Source organism: Crotalus tigris, unplaced genomic scaffold (assembly GCF_016545835.1).
Source record: "Crotalus tigris isolate CLP2741 ecotype Arizona unplaced genomic scaffold, ASM1654583v1 scf7180000018354.2857554, whole genome shotgun sequence".
Taxonomy (NCBI): Eukaryota; Metazoa; Chordata; class Lepidosauria; order Squamata; family Viperidae; genus Crotalus; species Crotalus tigris.
Window position 1 is genome coordinate 945,128 of NW_024096961.1, and position 24,149 is coordinate 969,276.

General features: G+C 35.4%; 1 protein-coding gene across 8 annotated transcripts in view; it reads left to right on the forward strand.

Moving 5' to 3' along the window:
* The window catches only part of KCNQ1 (potassium voltage-gated channel subfamily Q member 1), a 390,352-nt gene that overhangs the window by 90,579 nt on the left and 275,624 nt on the right, over window positions 1–24,149 (forward strand). For all 8 annotated transcript variants that reach the window (XM_039350746.1, XM_039350750.1, XM_039350742.1 and 5 more), the window contains exons 3-6: window positions 6,124–6,250; window positions 9,119–9,197; window positions 10,581–10,677; window positions 14,296–14,436. In XM_039350746.1, coding sequence (XP_039206680.1) covers window positions 6,124–6,250; window positions 9,119–9,197; window positions 10,581–10,677; window positions 14,296–14,436 — 444 coding nt within the window. The remainder of the gene's footprint in view (window positions 1–6,123; window positions 6,251–9,118; window positions 9,198–10,580; window positions 10,678–14,295; window positions 14,437–24,149) is intronic.

The window sequence follows — 24,149 nt, forward strand, 5'->3', positions numbered from 1 at the left end:
TTAATTAAGCATTTATGTGATCTTACATTGTTACTTGATTACTTTGGGTTGCCTTTTAGAGTTGTACTCCCAGAACCACTGGAATTAATCCTATGGAGAGTTTTGGTAAAGCATCCAGGAGAAACATTTATTCTTATTATTTTATTTAATCAATATAAAAGGTCAATACTTATTGTAAAAGCAGCTTTTACATATATATTTCTTTAAATATTTTCTGCTGGTTTTAAAGCCGCCTTGAAGCAATTTTTAAGATAAACGGTTTAATGAATAACATAATATACAAAATAACAAATGGAATAAAGCATTTTTAAAAGCAACAGGAGTAAAATCTACACATTACAAACAGACGTTAAAACTAAAGAGGTATATCTAAGGTTTTTAGGCCATTTAAAAATGGTCAAGGAGAGACATTCACTTTTCATGTAGTAGGAAATTCCAGAATGACAAGGATTTTTTTCCTAAACAGATCTATCTTCTTCCAGGCAAAGATAGGCATGGGAGATCTTACCTATGTATTCTGAGGCGGAACTCTTATACTGATAAGAGATCAAGCACGTTTATGGGTTCAGATGATCCTTCAAACAATCTAGTCCCAAACCCATTCTGGTCTTTCAACAGAATCAAACAAACATTTTAAACTGAGGCCAAAAGTGCATTTTATATCTGGCACTAAACTGGAGTCCATCCAGATGTTGATCAACTAGTCCCTAAAGTAACTGAGTCACTGTATTCTGTCCTACTTTCTGGATCAACTTTAAAGGCAGTTCAAGGTGTATCATGTTGTAGTAGTTGACCTTCTGTAACTATAGGATCACTTTTCTCCTTTCTTGATAATTTAGTATAGATTCCTTGTTATGTACAGTAGTGGCCAAAATTGTGGAAACCATTTGGGAAAAGTGTACATTTGAGGTTTGATGGCTAATAACACCACTTTTTGTTTGGAGTAGTACCATAAAATTATATATCAATGGAAAGATAATTTAATCAAGAATGTAATGCAACATAGTTTGTTCAATTATCTGTACTGTATTCTATGAAAAGTTATAGCCAAATAACCAGAAAAAGGAAGCCAACTTGCTTAGGTTGATATCAAGTAGCTTTCCTTCAGCTGATTGTAACCAATGAGCATGAGTGTTTAGAGAGCCAATCAGGTGTCATCTTGTTTTGGCAATGAGCCAATCAGATCACAGTAGGATTAGTTAGTGATGTCATGTATTGAAGCTGAGAGGACGACATTTGTCAGTGTGTTATGTGATCGCTATCAGGTTGGTTGGGTTTTTTGTGTTCTTACATTTAGTGAGCTTGTAAAACATAATAAAATTAAAGTAATGGTGCAAAGAGTTGACTGGTTGCCCAGAAAGCGATGTAAAATAGTATCATTAAGTGAACAAGGCTACAGTTATAAAGAAATTAAAAGAAAAATTGGTGGAAACTTAACCAAAGGTGGCATTTCTATTGTACACTTTTCCCAAAAGGTTTCCACAATTTTGGCCACTACTGCATGCTTACAATTCCAGCCTCAATCTAATCTAACAAATGTAGAACACAGAACATAGAATAACAGAGTTGAAGGTCAAACAATGTCATCTATTGGAAGTGCACCTTCTTGGGGGCTCTTCCCCCAGGCCTTTGGTGAGGGAGAATAAGATCTCTCACTTCATCATATTTGCCATCTTTTCTTTTTATCCTTTATGTTTTATTGATTTGGTTGTAATTTATTTGATTCATTATTATTTGAGCCATCAAGATTCATTGAGAGTTGGGAAGCATACAAGTTGTTGCAGTTGTTGTTGATGTTGTTGTTGTTATGTTTGCCTTTTTCGTACTGAAACTACTGAAATTCCAGTTTATTGAGGAATGGTATGCAGGGTATACTGAAGTAGTTCATGAAGAATTATTTATTTACCTTTCTAATGATTATCACATTTTATTGTAAATGTAAACAGCTTTTAAGCGGGCTATTCTGACAGCTGTCTCTAAATATAGCAACAAATATCAATCAGCCTCCTCCTCCTGCAGTGGATTTATTGGGCTTATACAAAGGAAGATATTTAAAAAAAAAACCACTTGTGTGTCACCAAGCCAAGGGTTGGGGAGGGGAATTTGCCAGTTGCTAATAGTTACCTGGCATTTTTGTGTATGACCATGAAGAACAGCTTGTGCCCTTTCACCTCTGATGTTTCCAGAAAAACATGGGTCTCATTTAGGTCAATATGCCTTTATCAAAATGTCAGGAGTGAAAAATGTGTGTTGGTGTAAGCTGACTGGTCCTTCTTTCCACTTGCAGGAGTTTATAGAACAATCAATGTTCTCTAAGCTTCTGCATGTCATGCCAAGAACTGGATGACAGTAACCATTGACTGTATGTCTGTTCCATTGTCTCTAGAGCAGCCCAGATTTGCATATTTGTCAGCGTTCCTGTTATCCAGCAAACCATGGAGGGTCTTTAAAAACTCACAGCTCTTATGCAAATTTCCTGCATGCTATTCCCTTATTCCACAAACCCACGCATTGTGACTCTAAAGGCACCCATAATTTATCCCCTTGCTTTTTTCTATTTTCCTACCCTGCTTACAATATTAAAGTCTAATTTGCATATAGGAAGTTTTGGTTCACTATACCTAGTCTCAGAGTCAATTAATTATAGTTGTCATACATTTTCTTAGTTCGAAGAAAAGTTTCTTTTGCAGAGGAACTATAGTATAATTTATGTATAAACATTCTGATGTTATTTCTTTTGGAAGACATGACCAGATGGCTTCTTTATCTGCATACTAGGTATTTTCATGCAGGGCAGTGTGGAACCTACATTTCCACATATATAGAAAAAAGGACACATTTTAAAGCTAAATTTAGTTACAGTGCTAGTAGTGGTTCCAGGTATCTACATACAAGTTTATACAACAATTCACTGATAAATATTTTACTAAATAAAAACATGAATGTAATAGAAGAAAACAGAATCTATTATATTACTCTATTAAAATTTTGCTTATTCTTTTTGGCATTATTTCTACTAGAAGCTTTAGTTTTTACAAAGTTTTCCAAGAATTTGAAAAACTGGTATATAAAACTGTAGTTTCTTGTTGTTGCATTTGTAGCTACTTTTCCAATATGACTTTAAAAATTGAAATTTAAGGTATAGTTCTACCTCCAAGTATTCTGAGATACTTGGTTAATTTTGGACTTTTCATGCATAATTATCCTTTAATGTAGAAGCCTTTTTAACTTTTTCAGGCATATAATAATAATGATAAAGTTGGAAGGGACCTTGGAGGTCATCTAGTCCAACCCCCTGCTCAGGCAGGAAATGTAAGATATCCATGTTATCCTTTAATGTAGAAGCCTTTTCAACTTTTTCAGGCATATGTAAGATATCCATATGTAAGATATGGTGATCAAATGTGACTAAAATACAATACTTAGTTTTAATTTTTAATTGTGTTCTTGATTGTTGTTGAAGATTATCATTCTGCAATTATTATTCTTTAAATGAGTGGGGGCTACAGCTATCAGAATTTCCAATCAGGAGGGGCACCATATTGGTAGATGATTGTTACAATTTATTGTATGACTCCTAGACCTGATGTTTCATTTTCTTCAAATAGCATGTGAAAATCATTAAAAGGTAGCTTTTGGTTTTGTGCAGTAGTACAGCAGCCAAGGGATCACAGGGTCCAACACCCTATGGCCAATTTATTTCTGTTAGGGGATCCTAAATGGGCCTAAAGTCACCCCAGAGAGGCAGCAAAGAAGGAGGGGAGCCCCGCCGATCGCAGAGAGATGGCGGTCGATCCAGTCATTTGGGGAAAGCCCTCCAGAAACCAGCAGAAGAAAAGCTAGCTTCACTCCAGAGTCTAGCCCAGGCTACAAGCAGCCGAAGCCAAAAAGTACTAATTCAAGCCTGATCGTAAACAACGTGTCTGGAACTGGGTAAGAATATCGATTCTCTCTCTTCTGCTTGATAATTTGATTTCCTGGGGGGGAAAACCCAAGAAGCAAAAATCCTCCAAAAGGGAGAAGGAGGGGGGTTCTTGCCCCACCCTCCCACAGAAGGAAGCAGCGAATTAAACTTTTATGAGTGACAGAAATATATTGAAATGAATATAAGACTTACATCTGGATCAATTTGAAATTGGTGGAATTTGTTAAGATTTTTGTTTCAAAAAATTATTGATGAAGACAGAAGAAAACAATTGTTTGTTTTGAAAACTGAAAAAACAAACTGGTGCTGACATCTAGTGGTGGATGAAAATATACAACTACAGTTGCTCTAATATAGGAATTGGCAAAAAGTCCAGAAAAAGATAACTTGTTTTTGTGACCTTCAATGTCTTAACTAAACAGAGAACAGCTGTAACAAAGAAAAGAAAATATTTTGGGCTACCTACAAGGAGAGAACTATAAACCTTAAAAAAAATGAACCTTCCTGGATTATAAATACTTATTGAACTGTGACTCTAAAACTGTTTGCAGAGAAAGGAAAACTTTGACTTTTGGCTATTGTGGAACATCAGAGATCTGCAGAAAGAACATATCAAGAAAAAACAAATACTTTCCAGGAGGAAATGTATGCTATGTTGCAATTGATTCAAATGGCAATGATTTCAAACCACAAAGAAATTAAAAACAACTTTGAAAATATAAATGAACACATTTTCAATTTAATCTTACAACAAAAAAACCTCTCAGAAAATAAAAATAGAGAGCGATCAGATAAAGCAGATAATGGAACATGAACCAGAGGAAAGAGATTTAAAGATGGAACCCAACAATGGAAGGAATTATGACTTAAACCAGGCAGAGAAAAACTTCCAGGAAATATCAGACATGGAAAAAATAACCTATACTTCAAGATTGCAAAATAAGTCTGAGGACAAGAAAAAACATTTGACAAAATGGATTAGAGCACTGTCAGGAGAACTACGAGAACTTGAGAGACAAAAAATGATAAGAGAAATTAAGAGAGAAAGAAAGAAAAAGATCTTCAATGAATACGAAGGGGCGGACCCCTTCCACAAAAACATCTTACTAGATTTGTCCCCTATACCTACAACAACATCCACAAGACTATGAGAAGACATTTTGGCCCAGCGGAGCATACTAATTAGGAAAGATATTTGGCAAAAAAAAAGGGCTAAAGTTAGAATTAAGAAATTAGATGATGGGATTTATCAGATGGAATATCTAAACATTAAACACTTGTTTGAATATGGTTAAAAAACAGAAAAAAATTGGATATAAATGTATTTTAGTTTAAGAGGGATGGGCCCCTCAAGTAACATAGTATTTTATTATTATTTTTATTTTTATGATATGAGAAATATAAAGATGTTGGGATGGTTTATATGAGGGAAATGCCTTAAATACCTAAGTGTAATTGATCTTGAGAAAATCTCAATTGATAAAAATGTTCTGAATAGATTCAAAAGATTAGATGATTGGATTTAGTAGATGGAATATTTAAAGTTTAAACATTTGTTTGAGTACAGTTAAAAAGAATAGAAAAATTCTGGATGTAAATGTATCTTAGCTAAGCAGGACATGTTTCTCAAGTAATATACTATTTCCTTCCTTTTTTCTTTTCTTCTTTTTTTGTTTTGTTTTTTAAAGATATGAGAAATGTACAATTGTTGGGATGGCTTGTTTGAGGAAAAAGACTTAACTATTTAAGTGTAATTAACTCTGAGAAAATCTTAACTGCTAAGAATGTTTTGAACATTGTGGGGAAAACCAATCTAAATAAGAACTTTGAAAACAGGATCTATGACAAGGTAATTAAGATGATTATTTAGAAAAGAAGCTTTATATTGATGTGGTTATTAAATATTAGAAAAATGTTTATATTCAATTGTTATCTATCAAAATACTAAGAAATGTACTAATTTAAGGTTGGTAAAAGAGAATATTATTGGAAGAAGGGAAAATCAAAGAAAGCTACTATGTGGATTATGGAATTACAGAAATTAACTGTTATTGATTGTTTTCAAATATAAACTTAGACAACAAACTGTTTACCAAATATTAAGGTGTCTAGGTTTAAAAATCAATAAAATATATTTTTAAAAAGAAAACCATTAATAGCATATTAAATTAATCAGGCTCCCTATCTATTTCTTCTAGGAAATTGTATTAGTGGTATTTTTTGGAACTGAGTATGTGGTTCGGTTGTGGTCTTCAGGATGCCGCAGTAAATATGTTGGTTTCTGGGGAAGGCTTCGTTTTGCTAGAAAACCCATTTCTATCATTGGTGAGTATGTGTGGTTTTGTATAGTATGATTTATTTTAAATTAGAAAACAGAAAATATTGCACTGCATTATCCAAGAAAAGCTGATTGTCTCTGTTTTGAATTACAGACTAATCACAAGTATAGATTTGATGTACGATCATGATATAAAATTATTCTAATGAAGGCTGGTTGAGTCGCTGAAGTTAGGAACACTGGTTGTGGGCAATCAGTCAAGGAGAGTGGGTGCTGCCATTATCCTTTCCATTCTTTTTTGCTAGGGTAGTTCTACAACCAGTTAACTATAAAATCTTGGATAAGGTGCTCAAAACTTTCCGGGGATTTAATTAAATTGTGGTTTTTAATGTGGCAGGAAAATATCAAATCAAATTCAGTTTTTGATCTGGTTCCAACCATTTTATTCTAGTCATAAAAAACTTCACAGTATAGTTCCTGATAGCCCAATAAAAAGAGAAATGATAGAATTTAAAAAGATTACTCATCCCTATATTAATGAAATGATAGAACCAGTGATTATGATGCGTGCCGGAGGGGTGGAAGAGAAAAATACCCCGAAGAGCACAGGAAGAAGAATCGATCTAGTAATGTGAAGGACACTCTAACTTGGGGAAATACAGGACGTTCCTCCCCTGATTTAAGAACAAAAGGGAATAGGGAGGAGGGTAGTAATGTAAATAAAGGATACAAGGAGGAATCATCAGATGTTGTAAATGAGGCAAGAATCAGTCAGCTGGGACCCGTCATGACGTCCATGACCCGAATGCGGGCACAGCTACATTTATAAGCAAGTTTCCCCACTAGCTGGTTTATACCCTGACGATGATGGCACACATATACACACATATATACATACATACATACATACATACATACATACATACATACATACATACATATATATATATATATATATTCTGAGGTTTTCACGGGTGTTTGTATGTAGGTCTTTGGTTATTCGGGTTTTCTCCCATGTCAAATTGGAAGTGTCTTGGTGACATTTCGACAAAGTCTCATTCGTCATCTTCAGGCTGGTGTTTTTGGCTTCGTGCTTCTGGAGCAATACATATACATATACACACACACACACACAGGTGGGAAGATTAAATCGCTTCATCTTTTGGAGGTGGTTCTTTCTTTGCTTTGCTTTACTTGACACATTGATGAAAGGGCATTCCTATCTTCATTATTTTTTTCAAAGAATTCATCCTTGCTCCACCAGTGTTGCATGATTAAGTAATAAATGTTCTCAAGAAAATATATGAGGAAGAGATAATTGGTACAAAACATTTTACAGATGGTATATAACTCTGTCCATAATTGTAAAAATAAATAAATCATGTTAATAATCAACATTGTGATATAGAATAAATATATGTAGAGGCCAAGTAAAAATTCAAAAGATACTGGAAATTAATACACCGCCTTACTAAAAAACTTTAAAAACAAATATTATCTTGAAACTCCAGCGTTGTTTTTACAGGAATCTTTTCAGAAGAAATACATTTTTTAAAAAAAAAAATCACATTGTCATGGTTCTGACAGATGAAACTCTTCAAAAGAACTTCGAGGCATTGTTTACCTTAAAGAATCTTTTATTCAAGAAACGAAGTATCGGCACTACATAGCCGAAACCAAAAACTAAATTCCCCTCCCCTGGACACAAAGTAACAAAGCACTATTCCCTCCTCCAATAAACAGTCATTAATCACTTTCCCCAATTAGCTTGAAGCGTGGGCCTTCTCCCCAGCTCTCCAGCTTGCCAAAACTCTATCATCTCTGGGCCCAATGACCTTGGGTTCCCACGACTGAGTTATTATTGTTATGACTAGCTGGACTCTTATCCACATTCCCCCCTCCCAGTACCAACAAACTCTAAAAGCAATATAGGAAAATGGCTGCAATGCCATCTGTTGTCAAGCAAGAACATCCGATGTTAGCAGTGTTGACACACATTCTATTAGGATATAGGCTGATAATCACAAGAACAGATTTGGCCCAAGTTTGGAAAAGCGATAATTTATCGTCAGTGTAAGAGTGGGAAATCAAACTTGGAGCATACACAGCTATGGCAAATTAACCGTATACATTTGTAATATTGTACATGCTTTACTAAATTTAAGCAAACATGATCTCCATTTATATTACATGCCACACAAGTCAAACTCAGATACTTCAATTACCATTTTTATGAGGGAAATATCTGACATAAAGACAGTAACCAGAAGCAATTATTATATTTATATATAATTTGATGTAATCACCAGGAATTCTACAACATAATATTGTTTTTACTTACTCTTTTTAGTAGTTTTCTTTTTTTTCCTTTTTATAAATTCATGTGCATTTTTAAGATAATGATGAATAATGGTGATATCAATATAAATACTAAAGTTGGAGTTTTGAAGTGATTTATAATTAGTTCTCAAGATGACAAATGAGTTGTCTTATATTTTCAATTAATTATTTAATCATTGAAATAAAGGTTTTAAATTTTATGATAACTAAGAATTCTGTGTATTTACTAATATATTGTTTTCCATCCTCTATGCCTTTTCTTATTTCTTCTTTTTTTGTTTTGTATATTTATTTTTTAAAATAATGAAATTTAAAATTATATTTTAAAAAAATGAAGATCCTCTATATCTCAGCAAATAAGTGCATGAAGTCTTTATAAAAATAAAAGCAAAGCAAAAGGAAAATAGCATTTATATAATTTGATTGATTTGTATAATCAAATATTAATTTTCAAGAGGAAATGAATGCACACCATCCAAACAGAAGTACAATATTTTAGCATAAAATCTAAATATGTGCAAGGCACATAAACTTTCTAACCTACATTTATTTGCTTATATGCTTTTAATTTCCAGATCTTATTGTAGTTGTTGCCTCCATGATTGTACTATGTGTTGGTTCAAAAGGTCAAGTTTTTGCAACCTCAGCTATCAGGTAAATATGTTAACTGCAATTTTATATGGGTAATCCTCAACTTGAGACCACAATAGGGCCTGGAAGATTCATTCTTAAGTGGCATGTTCATTAAATGAAGCATCACCTGACTACAACCACGATGTAAAAAAGATGTTGAGACTCTAGAAAGAGTATAGAGAAGAGCAACAAAGATGATCAGGGGACTGGAGGCTAAAACATATAAGGAACGGTTACTGGAATTGGGTATGTCTAGTTTAACAAAGAGAAAGGTGACATGATAGCAGTGTTCCAATATCTCAGGGGCTGCCACAAAGAAGAGGGGGTCAAGCTATTCTCCAAAGCACCTGAAGGCAGGACAAGAAGCAATGGATGAAAACTAATCAAGAAGAGAAGCAACCTAGAACTAAGGAGAAACTTCCTGACAGTTAGAACAATTACCAGTGGAACAACCTGCCTCCAGAAGTGGTGAATGCTCCAACACTGGAAGTTTTTAAGAAGAGATTGGACAGCCATTTGTCCGAAATGGTATAGGGTTTCCTACCTGAGCAGGGGGTTAGACTAGGTGATCTCCAAGGTCCCTTCCAACTTTATTATTATTATTATTATTATTATTATTAATCATCGCACAGTCAGCCAGATATTCAGACTGGATTTGGCATTTTGTCTACTTATCGAGTCCTTCCCAAGGACCTGGGATAGGCAGATGTGGATGCTTGATGTTATTACAGATATCGTTGCAGGATGATGATGATGATGATGATTAATTTTATGATCTATTTTGCCATGATCATTAAGCTAATCACCCGCAGTCATTAAGCAAAACGTCACATGAACCTGTGACCTCTTGCTGGCTTCCCTATTGACTTTGCTTGTCAGAAGCCAGCTGGGAAGATCACAAATACTGTAGTGATTACATAAATGTAGGACACTGCAACTGTCATAAGTGCAAACCAGTTGTCAATGTCTGTGGCGATTCTCAGTCATCCAGGTCATAGTTGTCCCAAAGATGCTTTTTCACGAGGCAGCTGGACTTTCTTGTTTTTCTCTGAAGACGTTTCGTTCCTCATCCAAGAAGCTTCTTCAGCTTCTAGCAAAACATCTTCAGAGAAAAACAAAGTCCAGCTGCCTCGTAAAAAAGCATCTTTGGGAAAACCAGTTGTCAAATACCCAGATCGCAGTTACATGAATACAGGGATGCCGCAGGAGTTGTAAATCACTTTTTTCAGTGCTTTTTTCATAACTTCGAATGACACTAATGCTCGTTAGGTGAGAACCACCTGTACAGTTGTGAACATATATTATTCCCTGTCTTTTTTCCTTTCCATAAACAGACTACTATTTCAAAACTTCATTTTAATTTGTTTCCTTTCATTTTCTTTGAATAAACAATCCCCCCCCCAGAGGCATCCGGTTTCTGCAAATTCTGCGCATGCTTCATGTCGATCGGCAGGGTGGCACCTGGAGACTATTGGGATCAGTAGTGTTCATACATAGACAGGTATGCAAAACCTTAGACGGGAAATGTGAGTATTTATTTCTTTATTGTTGGGAGTCCAGATTCACATTATTTTTAGAGCCACCCAAAAGTGTCATTCCCCAAAAATATAACATGAATTAAAGCCAGGAAGTGATGTTTTATGTAGCTTTGCCTACACATCCTCTGACTTCCTAACATAGGTTGTAGAGTCTGCAGAGGAACTTCTGGACTCTGGAGAAGTCTAGAGTCTTCTCCAAGACTCAGTAGGACCAATAGTAAGTCATCTGAACATTCACTAAATGAATGGTTGGCCTGAAAATAACATGAAATGAACTCTTGTCCTTTTAGTTGACTATATGCTGAATTAATAGGCTTATGTCCCATAATAGATTGCTCTACATTTTTTCTTTTGACTGTATTATTGCAGAGTATCATAGATTTATACATTTTTAAAGTAAATGCAATTCTTTCATGTGTCTCTCTGTGTTTGTGTATATACACAGAACAATTGCCCCTGTTCCCCTACATAACCATTAAGAGTGTTTCCACATCTTTAAAATAGATAAACGTGGAATTATAATAGTATTAATAAACAAGGCAGAATTGGTGCCTTTGCTTTTTATTATGAGCCTCACTTGAACAGAAAGTAGTTGCCTGTGGCTTCCTGTTTTGTCTGAACTATGAGAAACTGTAATTACTGTATTTAATTCAAGCCTAAGTATTAAAATAAAAGATTCTATTAAAATTTGGGAACTGGAAATTTAAATCTCACCTGACTGCACAATTATTTGGATTTGGTTAGGTCATTTATTATCTCTCAGCTGGATCAATTTTACAGCTGATATACAGATTGTCAACTCTACAAATGAGTATGGCTGCAGCCATTTTCCTTCTCATTCTAGGTTGCCACATAGAACGGAGAGAGGGGGGTTGCCCAGGTGCTTCGTTAGTCAAAATAATCTTTTGTCCCGTGGAAACCAAGGTCATCAGCTGCTCCTGCAACTAGGGATTGGGCGTTGCCTAAAAAGCCTACCAAATAATCATATTGGGGAATGTAATTGCTTGCATAACTGTTATGGGTGGGACATTTAACTTTGTATTGGAAAATTGTTACTTGTGTATCCAGACTTGGTTTCACTCTTGACCAAGCTGATACTTTATAACTAATAAACAGGTTCTTTGAGGAATTTGCAAGCCTCGGAGTTCTGCTTTATTTATCTCTGTCTGTCGGAACCATGACACAGATAAAATATAGGGAAAGAGCCATATACATTTACTTGAGATCTTGGAGGATAGACAGTATATAAATATACATACATACATACATTTTTGACTTGGTTTTGTACAAATCCAGAGCTGAAGTGAAGTTTGTTCAGGTTCATCTATTCCTCTAAGGGTAAATGAAAATCTGTTCTGAATTACTCAGTTCACTGCATAGACTGGTAGTCAGCAACTGTATATTTTGTTTTCATTGTACAGGTAGTCCTCGATTTACAACAGTTCATTTAGTGACCATTCAAAGTTATGGCACTGAAAAAAGTAACTTATGACCATTTTTCATGCTTACGACCATTGCAACATCCTCATGGTCACATGATCAAAATTCAGATGCTTGGCAACTGCCTCATATTTATGACGGTTGTAGTGTCCTGGGTTCATGTGATCTCCTTTTGTGACTATCTGACAAACGAAGTCAATGGAGAAGCCAGATTCACTTAACAACTGTATTTCTAATTTAACAATTGCAGTGACTCACTTAATAACTGAGACAAGAACGGTCATAAACTGGGGCAAAACTCACTTAACAAATGTCTCACTTAATGACAGGAACTGTTGAGGACAGGAATACGTTGAGGACTACCTGTACAGGAAACACAGCATGGTTTTTTGTGTGTGTGATTTAGATTAGTAGTGTTTGGAAAAGGAACATTTAAAACTGTAGTCCCAAAACAAGTTGGATTAACTGTTCCTGTCATTTGATTTGCCCAAACAATAGTTCCCTTCTTGACTGTGTCAATTGAAGTATGAAAGGATTGATCTAGATCAGTGTTTCCCAAACTTGACAATTTTAAGGCATGAGGACTTCAACTCCCAGAATTCCACAGCCAGCAACACTGGCTGTGGAATTCTGGGAGTTGAAGTCCACATGCCTTAAAATTGTCAAGTTTGGGAAACACTGATCTAGCTCATGAACTTACTATGGAGCAAAGAATTAGAGTTACACCCAATTCATTAAGTTTTCCGGTTGGGTTAGAGCAGGGGTGTCAAACTCACCATATCACGTGACGTGTCACAACGTATCGTGACTTTTTTTGCATTGCCGGAGCTGGGGTGGGTGCAGCCTCCATATAATGAAACCGGCCCATGGGCTGGCAGTTTGACACCGCTGGATTAGAGTTAAAAATATGGGACAAAGAACTAGAGTCACAGCCTGCTTCCTTAAGGTTTCCAGTTGGATTAACTATGTTTACTCTAGAATAAGAAATGACATGTGGTTTGGCCATTAATACTCTGAACATATTTGAAACTGATAGTTATATTTTCCCAATCTGGAATGAATGGAAACTGGAAAATTAGGGGTTTCTTGTCTAATTGAGGTTGTGGCAAAGGGTGGAGCAAAAGGTTTACATGCAGATTCAATAATCTTTTGCATATCTTGGTTTGATGAGTTAGAAATAATCATCAGAATGTAGTCAGTCTAGTAGTTTATAGAAAGATGGAATATATGGAAACATATTTTTCCTGAAACTCCCAGTGGATGATAGGTCTGAGATTACATTATTAAAATAATTTCTATGTACATATTGGATACAATCATTTGGAAATGCAAAACACTTTGCCAAAGAAGTTTTACTAAAAAGCGTTTTGATAAATCAGGAAGCAGTTCCTATATTGTTAAAAAAATATTTCAAAGCCCTCCCAATGACTAGATCTGACTTTAAAGTAATTTCTACTTCTGTCTCGCATAACATGCTGTGACTTATGTATACCTTGAATAAAAGATATATGCTTTTCGTATCAGAAGTTTTGTTTTATGCACATGCCGATTTAATCAATGAATTAACACCCATATTATTAAACTGACACAATGTTCTTTAATTGAGTGTCAGTTTTAGTTGTTAAATGTGTTACGATTCAATATTATAGTTTATTGAAATCCAAGATTCATCCATGCCTATTAACATGATGCTTTTGACAATTAGTCTTAATCACCAAATGCTATTTATTCTGCATGCTAACCTAGGACCATTTTGCTTAGCAACCATTTTGCTTTCAATCCGAGGAATGGATTGAAGCCATTAAACAAGATGAAGATGATAACTTTTAAAATTATGTAGAATTTATTATTTTCATCTAATATTGATACAAATTAATTTAGATTTAGGTTTCCTTCAGCACAAATTAGGATTTTTTTTCATAATGAGGTCTTTTAGATTGAGCTGTTTCAGAATTAGGCTTTCTGGCACTTAAAATTCCCTCTATCTGGATGTTACCCAATTAGTATTACTGGAAAATATAATAAGTCTATTGAAGTATGAACGTGAGCATCAGGTATTATTTTTTCAAAATAGCTTCTGAAGACAGCAGAATTCTCTGTATGATTAATTATTCACTAATTGGTTCTTTTCCGTCTTTTAGGAATTGATAACCACCCTGTATATTGGGTTTCTGGGCTTGATTTTTTCTTCATATTTCGTGTATTTGGCTGAAAAAGATGCTGTGAATGACTCTGGCGAGCATGAATTTAGCAGCTATGCTGATGCACTTTGGTGGGGAGTAGTAAGTATGAAAGTATCAAACGTGATATGCTATATTTTTAATATAGGAAATATGTCACTATCTAAATTATTGGAAGAAAAAGTACATTGTGTTCTTATTCAGACAGTTGTGTCTAAACTACAATTTCATGACAAGTCAGGTTCAGGTTTTGGTGTTTTTGCTTCCTTCTATTAAGGCCACAAATAACTTAGAATAGAAAAGTGCAGATTCCTAAACCCTGTATCAGATGGATCACCCAAACTAGTTTCAATGGGAAGGTTTTGTTTCTACAACTAGAGCTTATTGTGCTACTTTCAGTGTTTCTCAACCTTGACAATTTTAAGGCATGTGGACTTCAACTCCCAGAATTCCACAGCCAGCAATGCTGGCTGTGGAATTCTGGGAGTTGAAGTCCATATGCCTTAAAATTGTCAAGGTTGAGAAACACTGTGCTACTTGAAATTAAACATTTTAGTTTTCATGTTAACTGTGGATTATTAAAAACAGTTGTCAAATCACATTTAGGGTTAGCAACAGTTGAGAGTTCAGGCAGAACACTCAAATAGAAAGTTTCATTGTCAATGCCATAATGGTGATGCTTGACCAAGGAAGCAAAACTCATGCAGCACCTCATTAATCAGAAAGAAGAGTTTAAATTATAGAATCTCAGAAACTAAATGAGAAAAACTGCAATCTTAATTTGGTCGTGAAAAATAAGAAACCCGTTAAGGTGAGGTTTCTAAGAGCTGCTTAAATTTTCTTTCCATAAATTCTGTAAGACTAATGGATTAAGGCCTTGCTTAAGAGGTAAGGTTGAAATGTCCATCTGTTCTTCATTTGCCATACTTTGAACAACTGCCTATTCTTTTCCCAGAGTTTGAGAATACCCTCCTCCTGCATTTTTCATGGCTGTTTGCAAAGTTATCCCCTTTATTTTAAAAGAACCAACTCTTTGCTATCTCCAGAAGATGTAGAGGCAGGGGTCATCTGATTATATCTGTCCAGGAGTTACATCTCAGAGGGGCAGTGGGACTGAGCCTGCATCCTGACATGCAAGCTTCCTCCACAACAATTGTTTACCTTCACCTTTTTATATCCCACCTTTATGTTTTTTATAAATAATTTGAGGCAACAAACCTAATGCTCCTTCCTCCTCCTATTTTCCCCAGAACATCAACCCTGTGAGGTGAGTTCGGCTGAGACAGAGTCACTGGCTCAAAGTCACCCAGCCAGCTTGCTACCTAAGATGGGACGAGAACTCACAATCTCCTGGTTTCTAAGTAGAGAAAGTGAAACTGAGTATTTGTATTAACATAAAAGAGCCCCACTGTCAGCCCCAGTCTAATCTTTTAACTTCTATCTGTTGTTGTTGTTGTTAATTGTGAAGTCGTGTCCGACCCATCGCGACCCCATGGACAACGTTCCTCCGGGTCTTCCTGTCCTCTGCCATCTTCTGGAGTCCATTTAAGTTCTCACCTACTGCTTCAGTGACTCCATCCAGCCATCTCATTCTCTGTCGTCCCCTTCTTCTATTGCCCTCAATCTTTCCCAGCATTAGGCCCTTCTCCAGTGAGTCCTTCCTTCTCATTAGGTGGCAAAGTATTTGAGTTTCAACTTCAGGATCTGGCCTTCTAAAGAGCAGTCGGGGTTGATCTCCTCTAGGACTGACCGGTTTGAACACCTTGCAGTCCAAGGGACTCGCAGGAGTCTTCTCCAGCACCACAGTTCAAAGGCCTCAATTCTTTGGCGCTCAGCCTTTCTTATGGTACCAACTTTCACAACCATACATTGCAACTGGGAAAACCATGGCCTGGACTATACGCACTTTTGTTGGCTTCTATCTAGAATATGACAAAGAGGCAATATTCATGACTCCAGCACTATTTGAAGGCTCAGAAAAATTCATATCACTTTACTGGAGTTACATCACTACTGATTTGAGTTCTGAACAAGTAGATTAGTGTACAGATTCTGAACTGTTTCCTTTGATTCCCTGTAATTTCTTTTTCATCCAGTCTTCATTCAGGGCAGTTCTACAACCTTCAGCTGGCATCATACAGGCTTAGATGAACCCCACAAATCATCATCTAGTTGTCATTCTGTTCAATTGCACAAGCAGACAGTGCCCACAAATTAGATTTGTTTAATGAACATACCCAGTTACCAAATAACTAATATATTTATATACCATTTGCTTGATAAACGAGGAACAGAATGATAAGTAATACACTTATCTATTGTTTCTTATATGAATACTGTGGGCTCATTTTCACATTTTGGTTTGGGCTGCAGGAGAATCCAAATATCAGATTTCTGTGGAAGCATTTTCCCATATATAATGGCTGAAGTGTTTATCAGGTCTTAATGTGGGCTCCTTATAAACACAAAGTGAGTGTGCTTTTGAAACAGCATTTGTCCAGTTTATTTAAACACTGAACTTTTTTGACAAAGTGCTAGTCTGGTATTGCATAGAATGTTGGTTTAAATCAGGATGGAGAGCCACATTCTGCCAGCAGTGTGTTGGTACTTGCTGTTTTACAATGCTTTCCACTGGTTTTGTTAATTTGACAGAGGTGGGGAATGATGGCTCTTTTATGACTTGTGGACTTTAACTCCCAGAATTGAAGTGGATGGTTCAGGAATTCTGGGAATTCAAGTCCACAAGTCATAAAAGGGCCATCGTTCCCCACCTCTGTAATACGACGCTTGACATGGCTATAGCTTTTACTATTTTTAGTACCAAGATGATGAATTGTGTCATTTTGTCTACACAGTTGTGCTCTGTGGGCTATTTTCTGATGTCACAGAATTAGACTCAATACCAGCACACCCATTCTTTTCCAGCACTACTTGAAGATAGTGCTTGTTCTTTATTGATCATTTGCTCCTAGTTCACCCACATTCCTCCTCCACAACTGTGACTGTCATCCAGGCTATTTTTAGACATGGGTTTAGTGCTACTTCAGACCAGTGCTAAACCTATATTCAGAAATAGTCAGAAATAGTCTAACAGGTGACAGGCACAGTGCTGCTACTTGACGGATGTCAAAACAAGCTGCTTCAAACATTCATCTATTTTAATCTACATCTGCTACACCCCATATTATGGAAAGTGATTGATGACTGTTTTCCTGCCGGCAGGTGATATTTGATAGAAAGGGACATTTGCCTATCATTTTCCGTAGCCTATCCTGCATTGAAACAATAAGGATAGTACTGACAGCTTGATTTATTATTGTGGCAGACGGGGAGTCAGCAATAAGATCAGCAAATTTTGTTTTAGTATATTTCTGCCAGCTCAAAAACTGATGGATAATATTTTGGCCTTGTTCCTGTCTGTCTATAAATGCCTTCCCTTTTCACTTCCTTGTTGTTACATATAAATAGAGAATACGATGAGATTGCTGATTGGCCTACTTTTTTAAAAGGTTTTCAGTCCTTTGTAAAGGTTTTATATAGTATTATAGTGTATGGGTTTCTAGAAGCATGACTCATGTGGATTTTTAATTAAAAACGGCAGATGCAAAAAAAAAAAAATTCCACTGCTCTTGGGTTTAAGAGAAACATATTTTTAGAAGGCATAGTGTTGCTTTCTAGGTGCTGCAAAGCTTTTCTCAGTAAAAATGAAAACAATCAGCTTATATAAAAAAGAAAAACCAAATGTGTGAAATCAATACAACTCCATGCTACATACAGTCTAAAAAGCATCCAATCTGAATACACCACAAATTAAAAGATCAACAGATAAAACAAATGTGCCACAGAAATTATAGGCAGAAGTAAAAACAACCTGAATTCCTGTTGAAACTTACTCAGATGAAGATTATAAATAATTCCATTTATACAGAAACCAGAAACCATTTTAAATGCATATATATTGTATGTGAAAAGACTAGTGAAAATCATAACATCTAAAACATTCAACTGTAAAAATTACAGGTTTGAGAAACTCTTCCTTTAAAAAAAAAAAAAAGATATTGCGCATGAAATTTAAATAGCACTTTCTTAAGAGTTTGGATGACTTCCAGAAGCAGAAATTTTTAACTGAACCTTTTGGAGAAGCCGGTGCTGAAAGGAATTGCTAATTGTGTGGAGGCTTCTGAAGCAAGATCTAAAGAGGATCACAGCCACTGAAAGTTTCAGGAGTTACACACATTTCCTGCCCAACATTAGTTTTGAGTTATTATGACAAAGGGGTGAATAAGGCTATATAATTCTTTAATAAATGAAACAGAATTTTTAGTATTGCATATATAGCTTTATTAAAATGTAATATTCATCTTTCACACATGTATTTGGAATCCTCCTTAATATTTTTAATACAGTTTAATATATTTACATACGTATTCTTTTATATGTTATAACTATAACAGATTAGTGAATTGAGTTGCTATAAGTAAACCTCCAATTGAGCAAAACCTTAGGGCAAAAATTATGCTTCATTCTTCATATGCTTCTGTTTTTTCTTTAAATATTAAGGACCTGAAAGTGCTTATGTTTAAAAGGACAAGATTTACAATTAGTACTACAAGGGTAATGGCTAGCATGTACTTTTTAGTGGATTGTATACCATTTCAGCTGCCCTAGAATAATTGTAAAATCCATTATGTAGTCTCCAAACTTTGTTTACATTTTCTTGCCTCACAAATATTGTAGTCAGTGCAGATATTTCCATTGACCACCACTCACATTTAATCCAAATTCCAAAATTGTTACAAAAAAAGTCAGAAGTCTTAGGGTATACAAAAGGCGGTCAGATATACTGTGGACCATAAGTCATTTTACACCGAGATATTGCTAAAAGGTTTGACATATGTCAAAAGGTTTCAGGCTATCTCAAAAATGCCCAACAATTGCAAGGGTTTTTAACACATTACAATTGTTAATTGATAAAGTATTTGTAATCTGCCTCGTGCAACCTGCCCTTTCCGTGTCCTACCCACCTCCTCCCAATTAACATCCTATATCAGTCAAGTCACCCTGTGCAGCTCAGGAAAGCTTATGCCTCTTAATAAAATGTGATAGCACCAGACTGCCTCTGATTTTGGTGAATTGGTTAATATTTAATTAACTACATCTCTAGTTACCCCAACTTAGGAAGATACCTGAATAGCAGCGATCATCTATCAACAAGACCATAACATTTTAATTAAACAACATCATTCTTTTGTTTACAAATCACTCCTCTCTCTTGTCAGGCTTTGTTCGGGCTGTCATTGTTCTTTGTGATTTGTGTTCTTGTAACTTTCAACTCTAACCAGCTTTTGTGAGGCAGTGATATCATCAAAGTTTCACTATTGCCAGATGCTTGGCCCTAAGCTTGCTGGGAAAGCAAGAACAGTGTTCTGTACATAATAGTGCTGTAAAACTATCCAGCTGATCAAACAAAGCTATTCAAACATTGCCTCCTCTTTTAGTATGTTACAATTCCAGTTTTGAAATAGCATAGACATGTGTAAAGAGAATAAATAACTTCTTACATATAAACCTCTTCTGTTTTGTAAAGAAAACTCGATTGCAGATATATATTGGATCTACTTGACAGATAACAGATAGCTTTGTATTGTAATAGTTCCACTTATTGAAGTTTTTAATTGAAAACAAAATGGCTGATTTTTTTTTCTGTTTTGAAAGAATCCATCCCTTAGATACTTTATTTTTTTTAAAAAAAATGCTCAAACTGACATTTAACTGGACAGTGTTAGTAATAAAAGACTGAACTGGAGGTTCCTTTGATATGTTATAAGAATAATCAACAACATAACTTTTATTACAGTCAATGACCAGAATTCTACATGTAGTCAAATAATTAAATATCAGTTTCTATTTTGACTAAAATAACACAACATAAAATTATAGCCAAGTAACTGAGGCAATCACAGCAACAATTATTGCTGATGTAGTTATATTCAAGGAAATGATATTAGACTGGTCTGTTAAACTAATTCTACATAAAATAGTTCAGAATTGCCTGGGTACTTTGCCCAGAATTTGAGTTATAAAGCAGGACCTTCTTCCTTATGGAGTAAGCAGTATAAAAGAATGTGATGTATGGATATAATAAATTCTCTCCAAAAGATTATCTTAATTTGTATTTGTTGAGAAAGCTATCAGGAAAATATTAAAATGTGCAAATGTTATTGCTTTTTGAAATTTAGAGTCAGTTATTTGATTTTGGTATCTGGCTAGCCTTAAAAAGGGGGCATGGCTACTCAGGAACACTTTCTGGGTAGAGTAGATTAATCCAGTTTGACTTTCTAACATGTTACGTTAAGTGCAGTTAGTACCCATAAATAGAATGACCTCTCTGGAAAGTCCGTAGTGTTGCAATTTTTGAAGGAGTGTTCTTTTCCATGTTGAGGTATAATTGTCTACAATAAACCAAGTCTGCAAATATTCTGAAAAATACAGTAACTTTAACCTATGGGCAGCAGTACAAACAATGTGCCCATCTGTACTTCAAACCTGTCTCCGTCCTTTGCCCCGTGTTAGTCACATATTTGAAATATAGCCCTAAAAAAGGTGGACTCAATCCTTTCTAGAGGATGGCCCCAAGTGAGCATCAAACAGAAGCTGTATGCAGTATATACAGTATGGTACAGCAATAGCCAAATAAATCTTTAATGGTGCTGGTCTATGCTGTACCATTCCGGTGAAGTGGAAAATAGTATAACTATAACTATACTGCATTTGGTATAAATTGATGAAAGACCATGGCCAAATGTTTAAAGAACTGTATTTTCTGTAACCAATAGGTATGCTGTCTAGATCACTTTGCAGAAATTAAGATTTTGTTTTTATTACAATTGATCTCAAGTTCTTCTTCAGAATAGTAAGCATCTAAGTCCTCAGAGTTCATTTTAGCCCAATTGATATTGTCACTATGTCATCTGCATATGATAAGGCTGCAAAATGCCCATTAGATAATTTTGAGAGATAATCCTCTAAATTACTCATTTTTATCACAAGATGGTTGATGTACGAATAAAAGATCAGGGGAACCTTATTTGTATATTTGTTCTGTCTTTTTTTGTACTTTAATCTGCAGTGTTAAAAATATTTTCCACGACAGTACACATTTAAACAATATTCCAGTGCATGTTCAAATGAACATTTTGAAAATATTTTCTCACAAATTTGTTACGTCCTGCCATAAACATCCTGAGTATTGCAAATAAACGTTTGAACCAATTTAAAGAATTATTTCAGTCATTAAATTCATTTACATCACCTACACCAGTGATGGTTCTATCCCTAGCTTGTTTGACTACTTTTTCTGTTATTACATAAATCTTCCCTGCAGCATTTTTCACCTGGACTGGGATTCCTTTGTATACAGATCTTTCCATACAGTAAAATAAACCCAGAATGATTGGATTGGAGCTGGCACAGTTTTTTCTATAGAGAAGAGTAGACTTTGGGCTGGATGCCCTGAAACTTCATGCATTGTAAAGTTTTCCAAGTCATGAAGGCTTCAATTAATGCTTTGAATTTACAGTATGTTAACATGAGCTCTTTTCTAATTTCATTTCCTATGCACTTTTCTTTCCCCTAAATTAAGGTTCTCCCATTTGTGACAGTGTAATGATAGGTTTCTTTCTTACCCCACAGACGCATGAGGTTGTGGGGGTATACAAATAACTGACATAACAGCTGTCTAAACATTTTAATGTACAAATTAGATACCAGCACCCAACTTTGATTAGTTGGGTTACTTATTTTGTTTACTATACTTGGCCTGGAAATCTAAAAGAGTTTATTGAGATGGAATGGTGAGCTATTTTAGGGAAACGTTAAGAGGACTGGGATAGGAATCAAGAAATTAGTTTTTATGTGGCCATTTGGCTGAAAAACCTTTTGCTTCTTTATGCTGCACTGTATCGTAGGAGGACATAAATCTGTCTCCCTAGAGTTTTATGCTGCTTGGTAGCATAATAATAAATGAATGCCTTATCATAAATTTACAGTGCTAATGCAGAAGAAAGATAAAAATGAGAATGAAATATGAATACAGAACACTACATGAGGAAAAATCATGATAAGGCCTGGAAATGTGAACTTGGTTAGTATTAGCATAAGTATAATTACAACTACAAGTATTTTTATATCTGGTGAACATCTAGAGTTTTATATTATGGTAGCCCATAAATATTGGAAATTAATAATTTTTAAGGGGAGGGATATTGGCTTTGTTTAGCTATTGAACAGCCTTGTGAATCTGTCCTATGCACACTCCACTTAGTTTGCAGGTTTCCATTCTCCCTGTTTCTGCCCATCTAGGAGGAATCATTCTGGTATGTTTCCTTCTGCTTTTTGTTAACCATCGCGACCCAGATCATCAGATTTATAAATTGCAGTTACTTTTTATAAAACCAAACCACAATTTAAAGATGATCTGTTATAAGCCTGAGGAAATAATAGCTTCCAGATACTTTCTGTGGATCACATAGGAGGAAAAGATGGAATGCATAAGCCCAGGAAGTAGGTAGGCTTGTTCACATATTATTAAAACCACATTATTATGATGTTGAAATATGATTGTATGGAGGCTTTCATTTGTACTGAACATGTACTGGAAGCATGTTCTGAATTCTGTTATAGAAAGTGGCAATTCAGCTTTCCAAACTTCCTTGAATGTGGAACACTAAAAGCTAGATATCTATACATGGAGTTGTGTATGATAGATTCCTCTGAACTACGAACTGTGAAAGAAGGGTTTTAAAAGACTAATGGAAGTTGATGGACATGACCAACCTGCTCCAGTATGTGTACAGCCATTTAGCATTACTTGAAGGCAGAATACATGACATTGTCTTCTCACCACCAACCGCCTATCAGGAAGGCAACTTTTAAGGCAAAAATAGGGTTTTCTCACTTGAGCTGATGCAAGTGGTGATTTCCAGATTGCATACTCTGTAGGCAAACACCTCGATTCTATCTGATTACTGTGCTCTGTGGCAGGAAGACCTCTTTGGAGTTCTAGTCCCATTTTAGGCCATCTGGGTGTTGTTGGGCCAGTTATATTCTCTCTCAGCCCAACCTACCTCACATGATTTTTACTTTGGGAGAAATAGGGGAAAGAGAATTAGGTATGTGTGCCATCTTGAGTTATTTATAAAAATAACTCAAGATGGCACACAGGACATTTTTTAAGTGAATTTATGTTTTTGTTTTTCATGTTTTTAATGAGCTAAAACTGAGCAGATTTGTTCCATGTGCCTCTTCCAGCCCATGTAATAGGAAAGAGGGTAAAACTCAGGTGGTCTTTCCTTCCTTCCTTCCTTCCTTCCTTCCTTCCTTCCTTCCTTCCTTCCTTCCTTCCTTCCTTCCTTCCTTCCCTCCCTCCCTCCCTCCCTCCCTCCCACCCTCCCTCTCTCTGGTCTAGGAGCTGTTTAAATAAAAAAAATAATCTATTAGTTAAGGACTGGGGTATTACTGATCTAGATATTACTATGACCAAAGTGAATAAAGGGGTTGAAATCTGGAAATCTGGATTTCGTAAGCCTTTTTCATTTCAGCCACTTTATCCCTGTAGTCCAGCCCTATAGTGCAGAAGGGCTCTAAGAAGCAAAATGGTTGGAGAAGCAGGAGATATGCTGTTGTGAATCTTATAAGCTTATTAGTTAATTTGCATGTATAAGAATATCCTAAAAGACATTTTTGAAAAAAAAAATACTATTGCATCTTTCAACGTATGGTAAGTACTTTTAATTTCTATTGCATAATAGAAATAT